This window comes from Leptopilina heterotoma, unplaced genomic scaffold (genome assembly GCF_015476425.1).
Source record: "Leptopilina heterotoma isolate Lh14 unplaced genomic scaffold, ASM1547642v1 Lhet_275, whole genome shotgun sequence".
Taxonomy (NCBI): Eukaryota; Metazoa; Arthropoda; class Insecta; order Hymenoptera; family Figitidae; genus Leptopilina; species Leptopilina heterotoma.
In genome coordinates, this window is record NW_025110983.1 from 435,062 (window position 1) to 456,160 (window position 21,099).

Genomic DNA, 21,099 nt, shown 5'->3' on the forward strand with positions numbered 1-21,099 from the left:
GACAGGGAAATTGTTCTCAAGAATTAAATTATTGTCAACAATTTTTTTAAAAATTCTTCTCAAGAAGTCAATTATTTTCAAAAATATTAATAAAATTCTTTTCATGAATTCAATTGTTTTCAAAAATTATTATTTTAATTCTTCTCAGGAATTCAATTTATTATTTTTGAAAAATTTAATAAAATTCTTGAAAATGTTTTCAATAATTATTTTCAAAACTTGTTATAAAATTCTTTAATATAATAAATTTCATGAAAATTTTAATTAAATTCCTTAAAGGAAATGAAATATTTTCAAAAGTTGTTAATTTGTTCCAAAAAATTTAATTTTAAGAAACATTCAATATTATTTATTTTTGTATTTAAATAATTGATTTCTCGTAGAATTAATTTATTATTTTTCGTACTTTTAACTAAAAAAAAAAAAAAAAAAAAAAAAAAAAAAAAAAAATCTAAAAATCTCAGAAATTCAATTAGTTTTAAAAATTTTAATAAAATTCTATGTGAAAATTCAATTATTTTCATAATAAAGAAATTAAAATTAATTAATTTAATTAATTAAATTATTTTCATTAATTTTCAAAACTAATTCTGTAGAATTAATTTTTTTGAAAATGTTTAATTGAATAATCAATAGTAATTGATGTTATTGATTTTAAAGTAGAATTTTAGTTAAAAATTCCAGAAAATGTTAATTGAATTGAAATGATACAAATAATGTAGAAATGAAATGAAAAAGAAATGATTAAATATTTATTTTAAATAAAACTATTGATGTTTTCGAATAACTTTATTTTTAAAGAAATTTGTAAATATATTTAGTAGAACATTTTCTTCAGTATCTAATAATTTTTAGAGTGAATCAGAATATTCTTTAGGGTCAGGGAAAGAAGGATTTGATAGTAGATTTGCGTATCTACTCATTTCAAAAATATGGATTGGGCCATAAAATGTAAATACATCTCTAAAACAAATTTTTAATGTCATACAATTACAATTTTTAAAATAATTACCTCTACTGTAAAGCAATTCAATTAACAAAAAAAATAATTAAAATTACCCGAAATTTCTAAAGTTTATGCTGTAGTTCCGAGTCGCAGGTAAGTATGAAACAAAAAAGTCTTTCTCAATCGTTGTTATCAAATTTTCTATAGCATTTAAACCATCACTGCCTAAAATACTTCCAATCTCATAACCAACATCAATTGCTGGGAATTTTGGAAATTTAATATCACTTATCATGTTGTTCGTTAGATGTTGTGGGGTCATTGTCCGATTGTTGTTGTCCTTAAAAGCCGTTTGCATCGAATTTATTAGAGCTATTGTCCTCATTGAAATTCCAAATTTGAATAATCTAAATCGAGTGTCAAATGTTATTAATTGTGCAGTAATAGCATCCCATCTTGTTACATCATAAAATCGAATTGCTCCTCGTATTGGACAATTATTTGGTGAACTAATTCGATTCCCTTCAATGATCCCTGCAATGCATGCATAAAGCAAAGAGAAACAATAATTTTTTCTTGACTCCAATTTTGGTAATTCCTTTTCAATTTTCTCTGATGTCGAAATAAATATTTCCGTTTTATTTTCTCCCTTCTCCAGTATACTCGTTAAATTTTCAGTTTCAAGAACATTCCTTTCATTCCGGAGTTGAAAGTTTTTTCTATTCTTTCCTGCTTTGTGAGTTTCTCCTAATTTTCGAATTTGTTCAGTTTTATTCACATGCTGGGAATTTGATTCCGATCCTTTATTATTACAAACAATGAAACTTTCCCCATTAATTGTCAATCTTCCTCTGGCTAATGTTACCGATCTATTTTTATCAACATCGTCACTTATTGCCTTTCTTTGAAAATAATATTTATAAAGAAATTCTCGATCTCTGTTCTTGAGAGCTTCAACCAAGGGAAGTAGTTTTTTATTTTCAGAACATGTGTAATTGGAATTATTTACATAATTTACTGTTTCTTCTTCTAATCGAGCGTTATCGTGAAATTCACAATTCTCCAACAACATTCTCTTTGCAAATTGTGTTTCATTTTCGTAATGAAATAAAGCCAGGTGGTATTTGTATTTTTGATCAAAAACATCCAAAATGTTGACAAATTCCAATGTTTTTTTCATTTTCAAAAATAATTGTTCCAAAGCCTTATTCCAGTGTTTTTGATCAGAAATGATAGTCCTTATAGACTCGTGTTCGAGATTCTTCCTTTCAGTCTGGACATAATTTAAAAGTGCCGGTAGGACAAAAATCTCTAAAGCTGTCTTAGGAATTTCACCAGAAATAACTAATTGCTGAACTGACAAACCAATTTCGAGGCAATCATCAAAAATGTACTGTTGACTGGAATATTTTGGTGATTTCTCATCAATTGAAAGATCAAAGAAATAATTGTACTTCATCAAAGCCGAATTATAAAGAATTGAACCAGCTTGAGCGTAAATGAAATCCAATGAATTTATCAAAGTTCCCCTAGAACCTGGAAATAGGGGAATAATTATTCCATGAAATATTCTTTCCACTAGGTTCACATTGAGCATTGCTCTTGAATATTGAAATTGTTTTTTTATACTGCTTAGCAATATTCTCGCATTATTGAGAAAACGATCAATTGTTTGATTTTCTCTTCCTCTTCTATAAGCTTCGGCTAAAAATCCATAGATATTGCCATACTCTTCAAAAACAACGCTACATATTATGTGATCATAGAGTATTCTCTTAAAATTCTTATCGTACGTGATATTTGTTTGTATCATAAAATTCTCGTCCAATAAATATTGTGTCAAACGATTAGAGTATTCTTCATGGAATTCATATTCGTTTAGATAGACGCCAAATGCATTAATAATTACTATCGAATTGTTAATGTCTCGAATGTTCACTAAATAATTCAATAGCATAAAATTATACAATCTTTTTAAATACATGTCATTGGGAATTATCTGTACGGTATGTAACGTATGTGTCAAGTTTGCAATCTCCATTTTCTTCTATTTACTCTGTAAAAAGAATTTTTTTTTATAATTGCAATTCAGAATAAAAAAAAAGAATACTTTTTGATTGACTTTTTCAGTAGAAAGTGAAATAATAAATTTTGAAAATACTTACGGAAATTTTTCTCACTATTCCAATTCTCTTCAACTTCTATGATACAAAGAGAAGTTTAACAAAAAAATCTATAAATTTATAACTATCATAGTCGCATGTTCTTTTTATTCTTAGAATTATTCTCGACACGTTTTTTAAATATTGACATTAAGTGTGGAAATTTATAGAAATATACATATTTCCAATATAGATATATGTAAAATACGTGAATTGAGGGCACTGTTAGAATATTAAACAGGTGTTTTTTGTTAAATATAAAAAGAAATTTAAGTTTGTATATAAAATTTATTGAAACACAACATCTGGTTCATCAAATAAATGATTTTATTGAAGGTTCACAATCATGATTTCTTAGCGTCGAATTAATGTAAGAAACTTATTTATTCATCGTTTCGAAGCATGTTCAAGAATCTGAATAATTTCCAAGAAATCAAATCTCATTTGAAAAATATCTATTTCTGCATTACCGACGATCTGTAAATTCAAAAATCTCAAGAAAATGCTTTTGAAAAGGAAAGGGATTAGATATTTAAAAAAAAATTAATTTGTCCATTTATCTGCATAGCCAACGTAGACGCGTATAGCTAGCAGGCGGAGAGAAAGGGAAGAGTGACGACAGCGCACGAACGCCGCGCCGCTTCCTTTCCCCCCACCATTCGCTGTCGTCGCGCTAGCGCTTATAAACCGTCCGCTCACTGCTCTGCATCCAGTTGGGGATCCGACCTGCACCGAGGTGCATCTCCTGCTAACAGGAATTAATAAAAACATCAAATTGCTTTTGCTTATAAAATTTATATTGTTTTATTAAATACTGGATTCACAAATATTATGATTGATAATAATGTGGTTTGTAATAATTGTAGATGAATTATTGGATTGGTTGAATGAATAAAGAAGTTCATGGTTGATTAGTACTTGGTTAAAAAATTTATCAGATATATTTTGAATCTGATAATGTTGATATTATAAACAGGTTAGAAGAGCTGATTTCAAGTTCATGAGAGTAACAAAACAGATTTATATATTTGCATAATTTTTTGTAATTTAAATTCAGTAGGGTGCTCCACTCAGATTTTATTGAAATTCATACTAAAATTCCGAATACTAGATTCATAGGAAATAAAAAAATCTTTCTCAACAGTTCGTATTAAATCTTCCACTGATTTTAAACCTTCAACACTCAATGTGGTCGTAATTTCATAACCATTGTCAATTTGTGGATATTTCGGAAATCCTATATTGTTAAAATCCTCAGCCATTTCATCCTCTTTCGTTATTTTCGATTTTTTATTCTTCAAGATTGTTAACATTGATGACATTAAAGCAACAGTCCTTAGGGATGTTCCTATTTGTAAAATTATCCTTTGTGTACCGTATGTTGTTAATTGTGTACTAAGGGTCTTCAATTCTGTCACGTGTTGTATTCTAATTTTTCCTCTTATTGCACAATCACTTGATGAATTCATTAAATTTCCCTCAATGATGCCCACCGTACACGCAAAGAGTGATGAGACACATAGTCGTTTTTTCCTTTCCAAACTTGAATTCCAAACATGATCTAATTTTAAATGTTGTACTTTGTCACAAATCGAGAATAATGACCGATTAATTCTGTATTTTCTCTTGATAATTTCCGCTCCTAACCTAATAACATTCGATGCTTCACATTTTCTCAAATATTCCTCCTTTGATGTTTTACGATTTTGAAAATTATACAAAGCCAAGTAAAGCTGATATTTTGGATCCATAGCTTTAACACGATTAAGAACATAAAATGATGTCTGTAATTTTGAAAATAGCAAATCATAAGCTTTTGACAAGAGTTCAGAATCAGAAACTACATGTTTTATGTTTACATCTTTAAATTTAGCTCCATTAACTCTAACATAGTTGAAAAGTGCCGGAAGTGCAAAAATTTGAAGCGATGATTTCGCAACCTTACGAAAAGTAACCAATTGATGGACAGCCAATCCAATTTCCATACAATCATCAAAAATATATCCTCCACTATTACGATCCTGAGATTTTTTCCAATTATTTTGTAATTTGAAGAAGTAATCATACCGAACTAAGGGAGAATGGTATAAAATCGAACCTGCTTGAGCGTAGACAAAATCTAATGAATTTATCAACGTTTCATTCGATCCTGGAAATAGTGGTATTATTATTCCGTTAAATATTCTTTCGATCACTTCAACATTAAGTTTCGTTTCTGTGAAATTAAAAGTACTGCTCATATTAACAAGTGCAAATCTTGCACTTTTTAGTAAAGTTCCAATCGATTGAATAGTTTCACCACGGCGGTAAATTTCTACCAAAAAACCATAAGTGTTGACGTAATTCTCAAAAATAACTTCACAAATTATGTAGTCGAATAAAATTGTTTTAAAATCTTTCTCGTAGGTCACATATTGATACCCATAGTGTGAAAATTCATTGTCTGTTAAATTCACCTTTTTGTTTCGTAACATCATTATAGATGAATTATTAAAGTCACTTTCACTACTTGCATTATGTGTTCTGTGTGTGAATATTGGTTCCTTATATCCTTTTTCGTTCAGCAACGCATAAGTTAGAAAATTTGATTCATCCTCATTAATTTCGTAAATACTCAAGAAATTTGCCAACGAATTAATAATTGCAAAAGAATTATTTTTATGTTCTGTTTCAAGATGACTTTTCATTTCCAAAAAATTACTCAATCTTTGTAAATAAGTGACAATTGAAATCATTTCTATCGCATTTAGGGTTTGTGTAAAATTTGCAATGTCCATTTTTTAAATATGTATTTTTATTAAATAAATATTGATAAATATTAATATTATTTTTAATATTCACAATAAAAGAGTTAATCTGAAATTAGTAAAAGATTTAAATTGTTTAATTAAGAAAATAAACTTATTCATTGTTAGAATTTTGTAAAAGGTTTTTTTTTAAACTTACCAATTCTTGGTGATACCAGTAAATTTTACGAAATTAGACCAAACTGAGAAATATTAATATTTAGGAAACTTTGTTCTTGTACATTTATATAAATCTAGAATTATATTAACTTTTCTAATTGTTTAATATTTCGTAACGTATTGTTTGTATATTTATTAAATATTGACATATTTAAATAATCTAATATAATTTTTTTCTAATTTATGGAAAATTTATTTATTACTAGAACTTAGGAAAACGAAACTAATTCATGTCTATCTTCAACTGAATTTTGTAATAAAAATTGTATCTGGTTAAACATTTGATCGATATATGGCAAATATTGAATAAATAATAGATTCACTCGAACTTTATTTCCACTTTATATTTGCCAAAAGTTTTTATTTTCTCTTTAGGGGTTGAGGCGATATGTGTAAAAAAAATTACAAACTAAAACTAAAAGCAATTGTTACGCTAAAAACAAGAAACGTTTTTAAATATATCTAACGTTCTTCGTTTTAAATTAGTTTCATAAATGAATCTAATTTGGGATGAGGATAAGTCAATGAGCCTATTAAATGTATTGAGAGAATAATTTATTTAAAAACCAACAAGAAAGAAAAGAATTGACAAAAATACAATGAGTATAACTAAAATTATAAATCTTACTTAAAGAATAACGATTATACTGGTGATGTGATAGTCAACTGCTTGTTTATTTATTTATTTTTAAAAAATATTCCCTTCTCTGAAAGGACCCCTATGAAAACCAGGATGGAGTTGTGTACGCAGATGGATTGGATATGTAAGTAAAATTCATTTTTTTACCATTTTTTACAAACAAAAACCTTTATCGCCTTTTTCTTGAAACCACGTTTTTTCAACTGGGTGGCACTCTCATTTAGAAACTATTATTAACACAAACCAAACGGTATTTTACTCTTAAAATGTCTCTCTATGGTGTGAACTACAACCAAAAAAATTCATTGTTATTTAAAAAAGTTATAAACAATTAAAAAGTCCTCTATTTTGTTTTTTTTTGTAAAAATGTTTTATTTTAGTTCAGAGCATAGCCAATGTAATACAGAATAAGAAACCGTTTTGATTTTTTCTTTCAGATGATTCGTTTTCTATTAATCCTGTCACCCACCAACAAAAAGGGCATTTTCTAACAGCCATTCCAGCAACCGCTATTAAGAAAAAAAAATGTTTTTTACTTAGTACTTTTTAATACCTTTCAACTGTAAAAACTTTCATTTAAAAATATTTCTTATATTACGAATAAAATAGGTTTGAAAAAAACATGTTTTTTTGGATGAACCTGGCCTTAATACTTTGGGAATTAGTTCACTTTTTAACGATGTACGTTTCAAAGTAATACTTGGAGATATACTGTTCACTTTCAATAATGTACTTTGAGTTCACTTGTAGACGATGTGTTCAGATTGGTTTCCAAAAAATTACTCTCTTGTACTGAACGATGTGTTCAGGTTGATTTAAAAAAAAATTTGAACAGAACTGGTTCCCCTTTTTATATAAAACTTTTCTCATTAGCCTAATGCTGCTTGAATCATACAGTTGTCGATCTAGTTTCCTTGCTAGGGGACCACGTTTTAAAATAAAATTTGACTGAAATGGAAGTAAAATTAAATAATTGAATGAAGCAGTGTTTAGATTATAGCTGAAATCTCCCACAATATTATTGTGTCGTTAAAAACCTGATTTAGGGAAAAAATTTGATTTTCGAATTAAAAACCAAATGTTTTTAATGAATCATTAAAATAAAGTAACGAGGAATATAGAAAAACATAAAAGAATTATTAACAATTTGCGCAATCTTCTTATCAACAAGTGTTTATAATTATTATTCCTCTACTTGTTTACACTTTTTTCATGAAAGTAGTATTTATGTTAGCAAATAATTACACATCTGTTCTTCAATATAAAAAAGTTATATTTCAACATTGTTTAATATTAGTCATCCTACTTTTTAAAAATTGAACATAGAAGTCATTATAGAAATTATTAAAATATAATTTAGCATTAAAACAATTACAATATCATCTTAAATATAGGTACGTTTTTATTTAAACAACTACACTCAATTTAAAATTATTTTTTCATTCGGAGTAATTCAAAATTAACAGTAAAGTTTCTAGAAGCAGCTGCATATGAAATAAAAAAAACTCTTTTCAATTGTATTTATCAGATATTCTATTGATTTTAAACCATCAGCTCCAAAAATGTCACCTAACTTATAACCATCATCAACTCCTGGAATTTTTGGATATCCTATATTATTTACCATGTCATGTAAATTAATTTTTTTCATCGAAACTTTAGCTTTTAAAATAGTTAGCATAGAGGACTTTAGAGCTAGAGTCCTCAAAGATATTCCATTCGATTTCAAGAAATTTTGTGTTTCCTTATCAGTTAAATGAAGATCCAAAAACATTTCCTTGGCAGCATCTTGAAAACGAATTACCTCCTTAATTGGACAATTATTTGTTGAATTAAATTCATTCCCAGCAATGATGCCTGCTTGTGCATAAATAAAATCCACTGAATCTAAATAATAATCTTTTCTCACTATTGGAAAGTGTGGAATGAATAATCGGTGCGATATTACATCGATTACTTCGTCATATAGTGCAACATCTTCTGATGAATTTAAATCTCTAATTTCTTTCAATTTAGATTTTGCATTTCTGAGAAGCATTTTAATTGTCTGCTTACCTTCGTAGTGTCGATAAATTTCCGCCAGAAAACCATAAAGATTTCCATAATTTTTAAAGAGGACGTTACAAATTATGTAATTGAATAAAGTTGTTTTAAAATTTCTCTGGTATTTTATTTTTTCGTCATTAGCCGCATCATAGTAAACATTCTCGTTCATTAACCAATGCGTCAAAAAATTTGAATCAATCTCATTTTTTCGTAGGTAAGCAGATAATATACAAATGAATTAATAATTGCCAACGAATTATTTTTGTTATTTACATCAAGATTGTAACTTAGGTGCAGAAAATTACTCAGTCTTTCTAAATACGTGACAGTTGAAATCATTTGAATTGTAGTTAGGGTTGAAATCTCCAATAAATTCTTTTATAGTTCTGATCATCCAAATTGAATACTGAAATTCAAACGTTTATATGAATTAAGAGAGTAAAAAATAGGAATGATAATTTTTTATTCATTATACTTACAGAAACTTGGATAATTGAAACTATGAACTAAATTTGACAGAGTAATGTATTATAATTATTTTTTTGGCAATGGTTTTTGGGGCCTTGGGATGATTCTACTTTTTTCTTCTTTGAAAACTACTAATCGACACATTAAATATTTACTATCTAATTTAAATAAACTGCAAATACTGCTGTGTTTAATTTCTTTTATCAAATTATTGACACCTACATATTTTTTTAAATACAACAATAGATAATAATAAAAAAATATTAATAAAGCTAATTATTATTTGTGATTATTGTGGATTGTAATTGTTCAAAACTTAATTTATATAAGAAATTGTAATAATAAATAATATTCAATAACAAATTGTAATAACAAATAATATTTAATAAATTGCAATAATAAATAATATTTAACAACGAATTGTAACTATGGTATATAGGAGTAGAAACGTCATACAGCACAGCCATCGTAGTCATGCATAGCTTACAGGCAGAGAGAGACTAACTACCGCGCACGTAATGCGCGCCGCTTGCCTTTACCCCCACCACTCTTCGCGCTGCTGCGGAGCGAACCTATATAAACTCGCGCGCTCAGTCTTTTCGTTCAGTTCGCCTACCGACTTGCCTCGAGGTGCTCTTCTCTGAATGCAAAACAGTAAAAGAAAATTATGTCGCGTTCATAACGATAGATCATGGGATAAATTCTAGACTAGTTCTGTATTTTATTAACATCGTCGTACTTTAATTCAAATTACTTAATTTCTATTAATTCTAATTAATTAATATTTTATTAATTTATTTTATAATGTTTAACCTGTGGCTACGCCGGTTTGATTAATAAATTATATAGACTCAGAATTAGGGAAAAGAATTCTGGTGGGTAAAAATTATAAAGGCGATCTTTCTTATTTTTAATTTATTTAAGCGCCTGGCTGCGTGTCTAAAATGTTAAGAAAAGACAAGTTATATTTAGGAATTGATTAGAATGTTTAGAATTGGGAATTTCAATTAAATAATTTGCCGATTAGTGATGGAAACGAATAGTGACCTTTTTGTTAAATAAATAAACACTTGTTTACACACATAACTCACATTTATTCTAAATAACTAAACTTGAAAGAATTATTCTAAAGAACAGACTTGTTAAGTCTATTCCTTGCTAACCCTGTTGATAAAATCTAATTCTAATTAATCTGTACTTTAGATAGGTTGCAACATTTTAGGCGTCGATCTAACATTTGTAACGAAACAACAATTAATCTTGGACTGCCCTTTCTTTGAGCTTCGGAGTAAAGAGCAAACAATTAAAATAAATTACAAGTATAATTATTTAGTTGCAAAGAATATTATTATCCTTGTCTTTACGTTGCTCCTCTAAATACTTTGAATTTTTTTTATTATTTTGTTACAATATATATTTCTTTCGAAGGTTTTATTTTTCATTTACATGAGTGATTAAATTTCATTACAATCTTTCTAGATGCAGCTTTATATGAAATAAAAAATCTCTTCTCAATAGTATTTATCAGATATTCTATTGATTTTAAACCATCAGCACAAAAAATGTCGTCTAACTTATAACCATCATCAACTCCTGGAATTTTTGGATATCCCACGTCATAGAATATTTCATTTCTTTTTTCCTGTAAATCGGTTGCTTTTAAAATTGCTAGCATAGAGGACCTTAGAGCTAGAGTCCTCAAAGATGTTCCACTTGATACCAATAACATTCGTGATATCTCCTGAGTCAAATGTAAATTCACAAACTTCCGATTGATAATATTTTGTAGACGAATTGCCTCCTTTACTGGACAATTATTTGTTGAATTAAATTCATGTCCAGCAATGACACCTGCAGTGCATGCGTAAAGAATGGAAAAACAGTGATTTTTAGAGTTGGAATTTGTATTTAATTTAGCTACAAAAGGTACATGACTCTTGTTCTGATCCTTGTGTGCATCTATTGATTCATTACAATCAGTGAATATTTTATTATTGATTGTAAGTGGACGACTGGTAGAAATATTCAAATTATTTATAGCATTCTCCTTATCAACTGCTGAAGCAAACATATCATATTTATAAAGAAATTTATTTGTTTTGATCTTGAATAATTCGTCTAACGGCAATAATTTTTTATGTTCAGAACATGAATAGTTGTTAGGATTCTTAACATACTTCATGGTTTCCTCTTCTAAGCGAGTCAAATTTAAAGTTTCACAATTTCTCAATATTTGTCCTCTAGCCAATGTGGAGTATGTTTTGAAATTATACAATTCCAGATAATATTGATATTTTGTATCTCTACGGATGATGGTATTAGAAAAACCAAAAAAAATTTTCAATTTATATAATAACATATTATAAGCCTTATTCCAGTGTTCTGGATTCGTAACAATTTGATTTATTTCAACTTTTTTAAGATCAACCCTCTTGGCCTTAACATAGTTCAAAATAGCTGGGAGTGCAAAAATTCTTAAAGCTTCCTTGTCAATATTGCCAGAAATAACTAATTCGTGCACTGCCAATCCAATTTCGAGAGAATCATCAAAACGATACTCACTCTGATAAATATGTTGCCTTCTCCAATTCCTTTCTGAATTATAATGATACTCCATTAAATGTGAATTGTACAAATTAATACCCGCTTGTGCGTAAATAAAATCCACTGAATATATATCTAACATTTCATGATGTCTGGGAAATTGTGAAACAATTAGTCGATCTAATATAATTTTGATTGCATCGTCATCGAGTACAACATTTCCTGACGAATTTAATTCACTCATTTCTTTTAATTTCAATTTTACATTTCTGAGAAAATTTTCAACTGTCTGATTAATTTCCAAGTGTCGATATACTTCCGCCAGAAAACCATAAAGATTTCCATAATTTTTAAAAAGAACGTTACAAATTATGTAATTGAATAAAGTTGTTTTAAAATTTCTCTGGTACTTTATTTTTTCATCATTAGCCGCATCATAGTAAACATTATCGTTCATTAACCAATGGGTCAAAAAATTTGAATCAATCTCATTTTTCTCGTAGGTAGACAGATAATATACAAAAGAATTAATAATTGCCAACGAATTATTTTTGTTATTTACATTAAGATTGTAACTTAGATGCAGAAAATTACTTAGTCTTTGTAAATACGTGACAGTAGAAATCATTTGAATTGTAGTTAGTGTTGAAATCTCCATTATTTATTTTTTTTATAGTTCTGATCATCAAAATTGATTTGAAGTTTCTTTATTATCAATTTTGAAATTAAGATAAAATTTATTTTGACAAAACTTAAATCAGTAAAGTTTTTGCGAATTGTTGAAACCTCGAACACTTTAAGACAATGTAATGTTTAGGATAAATTTTCTCTATTTATATGTTTATGACGGGATTATAATATTTTTTCAGCTTTCAAAATTATTTGACAAGTTTGTTAAAAATTGACTTGGTAATTTAAACAAATACCAGACTGATTTTACGTCATATTAGAATTTTAATTTTTTATAATAACACATTTTTGTTAAGCAACACGTGTCATGTTTTTTAATACGTATTTTATTTTTAAGAAACAATAGTCATTTACATATTTATTATTTGTTAAAATTTTCCATTTACTCGTTTTCATTTCAGGCCATAAAAGTTAATCCCTTAACTGTGATGTCGAAGATTTGAATGGTCAAACTCTTCGTCATCAGCAGTTAAGTAATTTAGTCTTTAAAAGTTCATCTAGAGGAAGTAATTTTCCAGTTCCTAAACCTCTTTAAGAAACAGGAACTGTAAAATTGAATTTAAATCATTAAAGTTTTTATTTGAATCCTTTACAATGGGGATCCTCACAGCCAAACTTGACCAGTAGAGTGCAGCACTACTATAAGATTTTATGGCGCAAAATTTTAAATGTGATTTGTTGCATAATATTAATTAAACAATATAAATGGTTTTTGTTCATGTAAATGAAGAATAAAATCATTAGATCAGAAATATTGTTTATAATAAAGTACGGAAAACTATTTAAAGATGTTGGGAGATTCAAAATTAAAATGTGTTTACAATATTTTTAATAACAGGCAACATAACCTCAATTTTTTTATCTATACTTTTACGATACTGTGACTTGCAAAACTGTCTTTTTTTCTGTGACACAAATTCCTCACCCAAGTAATTCAATTTTTAACTTTTCACAATTCCAAAAAAAGTATTTATTTACTTCGCCCATTTGTTTGTAAAACAAATATGACTTTTCGCGAAATCAAAAATTAAGCGCTAGACAAATCTTGCTATGGTGCTGCCATCTGAGATTAGCTTTACATATAATGATCCCCATTAGAATGAGAGAGGAAGAGCAGATCCAGATGTCTTCAGGCAAACTGAAGCAAAATTCGTCTTCTTTGGGAATCTCAATATTAATAATCAAACTGTAACAAGAATTATATTGGAAGACTACTATGTCGATCTACCATCTAGCGTCAAGAATTATTTCAAGAATTTAATTATTATGGGAGAAATATTTTAAATTCACACTACGAAATCATTTATTATTATTTATTAATGCAGTAGATTTTCCTCAAATTGTTTTCGGGACAGAAAAAGCGAAAGGTTTGGAATTCAGATGTCGATGTAAATTAGATAAAACACCCCTCAGGCTAGGAGTGACGGAATTACTTACTTGACGTTGATGTCGAGGTAATGCAGTCCTTAGAAAAATAGAAATGTGCCTCGCAGTAGAAATTATCTCCTTGAATGAATTTGACTAAGACAAGAATCAAAGAAGGAACTTGGTACTTGAAGAGATTTTTTGAGCTGGAGTCGAAGAAGAAACTCCATGACAGTACACAACTAGTTAATTTGATGGCGATTGCCGGACTGACACAAAGAAGACGCAAAGTTAACTCGGTGGTGACTTCCGGACTAACTTGACGGCGTTTCCTGAACTGACACACTCTGCAAGTGAGGGCTACTCTTAGCGCTTTCTTCTTGGTAGTGAGTCCTTAGTGAACTACTTATTGAATTACAGATTTTCATGATCTGCGGTCGGTAATTATCTACGGTCGATAAAACAGAACACTTTTTTTTGTTTTACCAAAGCATGAATTAAATAAAATAGAAAAGAGAATACATAAATTTCTTACAAAGTAATTGAATCCCTAACAATAACAGATATTTTAGGAAAATTTAAAAAATTGATTTTCAATTTTCAGTAATAGATAATCTATGGCAATTAATTCATGATCGCGAAACATTGAATTAATTTCAAATTCATAATCAATTCCAGGATATTTGGGAATTCCTAAATTCCAAAGAGGGGTACTTTTAAGATCAATCTTTTTCGCGTTCCAAAATACTTGTTCATTCTCTACTGCTGTCTGCATCGATGCCTTTAAACCTACTTTTCTTAAAGTTGTTTCCATTCTCGAAAAGATGCGACGAGTTTCAATTGTCGTGAATTGATGGTAAAAATCATCAAAACTGAACAGATCTGTCCAGTTAATTACTCCTGGTACAGGACAATTGTTTGTCGAATACGATGAAATTCCTTCAACGATTCTTATAATACAAGCATATAGTAATGACATACAATGCCAATTATCGGATTTTTGCAGTATTTTACAATTAACAAATTTTGCACCGTTAATCCGAAAATGATTTGGAATGTTTACCAAACTGGACTTAAGACTTTCTTGATGTATTTTTTCTGCAAAGTCATAATACTTAAGAAACATGTTACTAGATTGCTCGTTATAAATTTTTCCCACTGGTAATAATTTTTTTGAACCTAAACAAGTGTAATCCGATGAATTTTTAACGTACTTAAGAACTTCAGCATCAATTCTAGTCTCTTGGGAAAAATTGCATTTCTTTCCTAATTCTTCTCTTACCAATGTTGTATAATTTTTAAAATTTAACACAGCCTTGTAGTACTGATACTTTGGATCTTCATCTTTTGTCAAATTTATCAAATCGTAGACACTTTGCAAATAGGTGAATAAATAATAATAAGCAGTATTCCACTGTTTTTGATCAGTTACAATGTCCTTTATTTTATTAAAGGAGAATTTTTTCCTCTCATAGTTAACATAGTGAAGAATAGCCGGTAGCGCGAAAATTTTTAACGAACCCATGTCAATAATTCCGGTAATTGACAATTGTTCAACAGCCAATGCAATTTTGTAATATTTATCAAATTCAATCAGACTGGTAATATTTTTATTCTTTGAATTATTTATAAACTCATATTTTCTTTCAAAATTCGAACGATAAAAATAATGACCAGCTTGTGTGTAGATAAAGTCCAGGGAATTAATATAGAGATTTCTAAATGATCCAGGAAAGAGGGGAACAATTATTTTTTCGAATATTCTACCAATTGTCACATCATTGAGTTTTTCTGATTTAAATTCCATTTTTAGAAGTGAAAATTTCACTAGATTGAGAAAAGTATTGACTGATTGGCGTAGATCTGTTTTTTGAATTTCATGGGCCAGAAAGCCGTAAATGTTTCCGTAATTTTTAAAAACAACTGTGAGTATAATATGATCGAATAAAAGTTTTTTAAAATCTTTATTGTAAATGATATTTTTATCATTATCTTCATCGTAGTAAATATTCTCGTTCAATAACCAATGGGTTAAAAAATTTGAATTTACATCTTCAGTTCCATAGGTGTTTAAGTAGGTTACAAAGGAATTTATTATTGCAAATGAATTGTTTAATTCGTTCACTTTTAGATTGTAACTCAAATGCATATAATTACTTAGTCTTTGTAAGTAAGTAACAATCGAAATTGTTTGAATTAGACTTGAATTTGACAAATTAGCAATTTCCATCTTCTAATATTCGAATATTTTGAATCTAAAATAAAAATTATTTGTAAATTTCTTAGTAGCATTTAAAATAGGGAAAAATTTCTAAGGGATTAGGGCTAGTTAGCTTTTGTAAAAAGGAATTAAACTTACTAAACGAATATAATTTTTGTAAATTATCAAAATATTACTGATCTTCTTCTTATGATGTATGACTGATTTTTTGTTTTCTTTCGCAAAGAGAGACTACAACTAAATTGTAGCTCTCAAAAATCAAACTCTAATATACGATTTACAAAATGAAATTATTAACATTTAGTTGAAAAATCTAAAAGTTTTTAAATATTCATAAATGTCAAATTGAAAAACACCTGAATTAAGCAACTGATTGTAGTTTTTTTTAAATTCTATGCTAAATTTTTTATTAGAAATATTTGCGAATCTACAAATTATGAATTTTTATTCAAAGTACCTAACTACAAATAGAATAGTTTACAATTTTATTATTTTAAATTCCATTAATTATTAATATTGATCAATTGTCGATAAATATGCCTAATGTAGAGATAAGAAAACATCTTCTACAAATAAAACGATATTTTTGTTAAATATACGATTAAAATATGATAATTACAAAAACTGTTATAATTTTATCAAAAACTGACGACAATTATTTATACCTGAAGCTTATTAAAAAAAAAAAAATATTTTTCTAACAAAAACTTTATGAGTTCATTGCGAGTTCAATCAATAAAGTTCGATGACCAGCATTTTGCAAGTATATTTCATCTGAACAAAAATTTTGTTCCGAATAGAAATTTAGAGACACTTCTGAAAACATATAAATATAATTTAGGAAAATGCAAAAAAGATAATCAATTTTTTGAAAAATAGAACTAGTGTACCCCCTTAAGAAGATAAAGAAGTTCCCCTCTTATCGAGCATAGAATCTTTTTTGTCGGTACATATGAATTGATCAGACATTTGTTTTAAGACTCTAAGTAGTATCAAAAAGTATCGACAGATGTTGTATCGCATTACAAGAGATTCTTTTATAGAATTCTGCCTTTATTTAATTTGGGCTCAAAAAATAATTTTTCATCTTCTGCTGATTATCCGCTGTGGTTACATTTTATGAATTGTGAATTAAATTAATTTTGATGACTCAGATAATTATTGGAATTGTTTTAGCAATAGTTTAGGATCAGTGAAAATTTTTTTACAACAATTGTTAGTAAACAGAAGATAAAGTTTGCTCAAAAATAATTTTTCATCTTCTGCTGATTATCGGCTGTGGTTACTTTTTAGGAATTGTTAAATAAATTAATTTTGATGACTCAGATAATTATTGGAATTGTTCTAGCAATAGTTTAGGACCAGTAAAAATATATTCAGAGTACTTATTGTAGATAATGCAGTAAATTAAGTGTGAGAAAAATTTTTTGTAAATAATAAAATAACAATTATATAATTATGTATACTGTTTGCTAAAATTCTATTTTAATTGTTTTGGTTATTAAACCACATATTATTATTATTATTATTTATTAATTTTATTTTTATTTAATTTTCAATTATTATCAGAATTATATAATTTTGGATCAAAAATGTAAAAATTTATAAAAATATCACAAATTATTATTATTTATTAATTTTATTTTTATTTTAAATTATTATCAGAATTATATAATTTTGGATCGAAAATGTAAAAATTTATAAAAATATTACAAATTATTATTATTATTTATTAATTTTATTTTTATTTAATTTTAAATTATTATCAGAATTATATAAGTTTGGATCAAAAATGTAAAAATTTATAAAAATATTACAAATTATTATTTATTTATTTTATCTTAATTTCATTTTAAATTATTATCAGAATTATATAATCTTGGATCGAAAATGTAAAAACTTATAAAAATATTACAAATTATTATTATTATTTATTAATTTTATTTTTATTTAATTTTCAATTATTATCAGAATTATATAATTTTGGATCAAAAATGTAAAAATTTATAAAAATATTACAAATTATTATTATTTATTAATTTTATTTTTATTTTAAATTATTATCAGAATTATATAATTTTGGATCGAAAATGTAAAAATTTATAAAAATATTACAAATTATTATTATTATTTATTAAATTTATTTTTATTTAATTTTCAATTATTATCAGAATTATATAATTTTGCATCAAAAATGTAAAAATTTATAAAAATATTACAAATTATTAATATTTATTAATTTTATTTTTATTTTAAATTATTATCAGAATTATATAATTTTGGATCGAAAATGTAAAAATTTATAAAAATATTACAAATTATTATTATTTATTAATTTTATTTTCATTTTAAATTATTATCAGAATTATATAATTTTGGATCGAAAATGTAAAAATTGCTAAAAATATTACAAATTATTATTATTATTTATTAAATTTATTTTTATTTAATTTTCAATTATTATCAGAATTATATAATTTTGGATCAAAAATGTAAAAATTTATAAAAATATTACAAATTATTATTATTTATTAATTTTATTTTCATTTTAAATTATTATCAGAATTATATAATTTTGGATCGAAAATGTAAAAATTGCTAAAAATATTACAAATTATTATTATTATTTATTAAATTTATTTTTATTTAATTTTCAATTATTATCAGAATTATATAATTTTGCATCAAAAATGTAAAAATTTATAAAAATATTACAAATTATTAATATTTATTAATTTTATTTTAAATTATTATCAGAATTATATAATTTTGGATCGAAAATGTAAAAATTTATAAAAATAGTTTTTTTTGTTTTACGAAGGAAGTTGGAAATCTGTTCTACCAGATCCCTCGTGGCTGGACCACGAGTTTTGCAGGGTTGAACATTGAGCCGCGTCTAGCATAGGCTAAACTAAGTTTAGCTATTTATTTATTATTATTTATTAATTTTATTTTAAATTATTATCAGAATTATATTATTTTGGATCAAAAATGTAAAAATTTATAAAAATATTACAATAATTATTATTATTTTTGTTATTTATAATTATCATTTGTTATGTTATTTGTTAATTATGTATTGTTACAATTTATTATTAACTTGTTATTTAAAATAATTTTTTAATTATTTTAATAATTCTATTATTTTTCAGTTATTATTTGTTGCAATTTATTATTAACTTGTTATTACAATTCTATTATTTTATAGTTGTTATTAACATTATTCTCTATTATATTTATTATTAGTTACCATGACGAAACAGAAAATATTGTAATCTAAGGAATTAAAGGTATCAAAACGAAATGTTCAAGTGTTGTAGTGTATAATCCTCCTTTGCCGACATTGAAATTGCTGCTTGCAAAATAAGATGTCAGCACTTCTTCTTTTTCTTTGGAAATGTTTAATCAAAATTAATTAACATAAAATCTTATTTGCAGTATTATTATTATTATTATTAATATTTTTTAATATAATTTTTAAAATCAAAAATTTAAATTTACCGACAGTTGGTAATTATTCTTAAAGTTGTGAGAAATTTACTTTGACTACTTTGTTAGTTTAAAGTTTACTTTTTCCACTTTATAAAATTATTTCTCTATAGTTAAAGTCAATGTTTTTGCAGCGTATTCCGAAAAAAGAAATTTATTTACCTTTTGGCAATGATCCTGAATGTCGCTTGGCGCATGCGTTCAAATATGGCGGGAAATTCAATTCCCCCTCTCTCATTTCTATTCAGAATGCATCATCTGCTAATTTTTCTCTCTATCTCTCTCTCTCTCTATTTCTCGAGCTCCTCTAATGAATTTTGTGATTATTCACCATTGGCACTGTGTGTTGAGTTTCCGCTGGAAACATTATCCGTTATCGAGGCGCGCATGATTCACAAATACATACAAACCAAAGTTTTTGGAGGAGTTGTGTGCTGTTGGGTGGTGTGTGGCGAAGTCCCAGATCGTCTCCCGCCGGATCCAAACGAAATGTGTCGTCTGCCCTCGCGGGCGGCAGTCGCTCGAAAGCGAGCGATCGTCCCTCGTGTTTTTACGCCGAGGTATAGTCTCACAGAAACAGGTGATTGTGTTATAATTTCCCCGGTCGCCGGCAAACACACATTTCCTCCTCCTCCACCACTAATCTCCCTCTACAAAATATAAACATTAAAGTGTCGTGTCGTGTGTGAGCATTTATAAAAAAAAAAAACAAGAGAGAGAAAAACACAGGAGTGAGAGAGACAGCAAGAAAATATGGCCGCTACCGGTGCATCCTTACGTGCAATTTTAATCCTAAGGTTTGAAATGACGCGTGTGTTTAGTGGCAGTCCAAATTTAACGGTAGTCAGAAAATATCGAAACGTTAGTTTCAATTATTTTTTACTATTTTTAAACTTAGAAAAAATTCAATTTTTATTGCAAAAATACACATAGAGAGAAAATTTAAAGAAGAGGTTATATCTCTGTTTACGTTTTCACTCATCTTCAACCCGGCTTATTCCAGGAACTTACATTGTCCCCCCTCCACTTCTTCCTTTTTCGTCATTTTCCCCTTTTTTCTTCCTTTTTTTTAAGTGGGAAATTTTTTTTTTCCAAATCCCATTTTCCAAAATGGCGCCTCTTTTGGATTTAAATAAAGAAATATTTCGTGTTTTTTTATAAGGATAAAAAATATTGAGGTCAGAAGTTTTATTTCACGTTGTGCCGAATATGAAGGCAAGGACCAGTTTAGCAACTTCTCCCTTTTTAGTTATAATCCTCTTCTCTCGATATCATGATTCTAACCAGTGAAATTTAACCTTCACCTGTCATGTTGAGCGAATACTTTGGATATTATAATTAAAATTTTTCTCTTTAAGCAAATTATTATATATACTAGAAATTATATTAAATTATACCTATACTAGAAGTAGAGGAGGGAAAAAAATTCCACCCTAAAAATTGTTCGTTAGTTTTATTTTGCTTTTTCATTGGGGGTAAGCTAAACATTTTGAGGAGCGTAGAAAAAATGGTGGTGGGGGTCGAGTGGTAGGGAAATCACTTTAAAGGGGATGGATAAGCTA

At 27.2% G+C, this 21,099-nt stretch overlaps 3 protein-coding genes and 1 long non-coding RNA gene across 11 annotated transcripts in view; 2 read left to right on the forward strand and 2 right to left on the reverse strand.

Moving 5' to 3' along the window:
- Window positions 1-956: 956 nt before the first annotated feature.
- Window positions 957-3,246, reverse strand: LOC122504007. The gene is made up of 2 exons (XM_043614826.1): window positions 3,112-3,246; window positions 957-3,002 (listed from the first exon to the last, which is right to left on the reverse strand). Exon 2 carries the CDS (start codon window positions 2,985-2,987, stop codon window positions 1,056-1,058), a length of 1,932 nt encoding a protein of 643 aa, XP_043470761.1. The 5' UTR covers window positions 2,988-3,002; window positions 3,112-3,246; the 3' UTR covers window positions 957-1,055.
- Window positions 3,247-6,274: 3,028 nt separating this feature from the next.
- Window positions 6,275-7,230, forward strand: LOC122503994. The gene is made up of 2 exons (XR_006301791.1): window positions 6,275-6,838; window positions 7,152-7,230. It is a non-coding gene; the product is annotated as an uncharacterized LOC122503994 (long non-coding RNA).
- Window positions 7,231-8,161: 931 nt separating this feature from the next.
- On the reverse strand, window positions 8,162-20,053 carry LOC122503950. Of its 7 annotated transcripts, none has more exons than XM_043614733.1 (3): window positions 19,944-20,053; window positions 19,700-19,844; window positions 8,162-9,166 (listed from the first exon to the last, which is right to left on the reverse strand). In XM_043614733.1, the coding sequence occupies exon 3, from the start codon at window positions 8,927-8,929 to the stop codon at window positions 8,189-8,191; it is 741 nt and encodes a 246-aa protein (XP_043470668.1). In that variant the 5' UTR covers window positions 8,930-9,166; window positions 19,700-19,844; window positions 19,944-20,053; the 3' UTR covers window positions 8,162-8,188. The 7 variants fall into 7 exon arrangements, with proteins under 7 accessions (XP_043470668.1, XP_043470673.1, XP_043470672.1 ...); XM_043614738.1 differs by lacking the exon at window positions 19,944-20,053 and having other exon boundaries at window positions 8,162-8,571; window positions 8,770-9,166; window positions 19,700-19,833; XM_043614737.1 differs by lacking the exon at window positions 19,944-20,053 and having other exon boundaries at window positions 8,162-8,595; window positions 8,770-9,166; window positions 19,700-19,833.
- Window positions 19,935-21,099, forward strand: part of LOC122503948 (calcium uniporter protein, mitochondrial) — an 86,554-nt gene continuing 85,389 nt past the window's right edge. The window contains exon 1 of one of the 2 annotated variants that reach the window (XM_043614730.1): window positions 19,935-20,398. In XM_043614730.1, coding sequence (XP_043470665.1) covers window positions 20,291-20,398 — 108 coding nt within the window. In that variant the 5' untranslated portion in view covers window positions 19,935-20,290. The remainder of the gene's footprint in view (window positions 20,399-21,099) is intronic. The other variant, XM_043614731.1, reaches the window with a different exon arrangement.

Coding starts and splice junctions, on each gene's coding strand:
- LOC122504007 (XM_043614826.1), bottom strand. CDS start 2,987: ATGGAGATTGCAAACTTGACACATACGTTACATACCGTACAGATAATT.
- LOC122503950 (XM_043614733.1), bottom strand. CDS start 8,929: ATGAACGAGAATGTTTACTATGATGCGGCTAATGACGAAAAAATAAAA.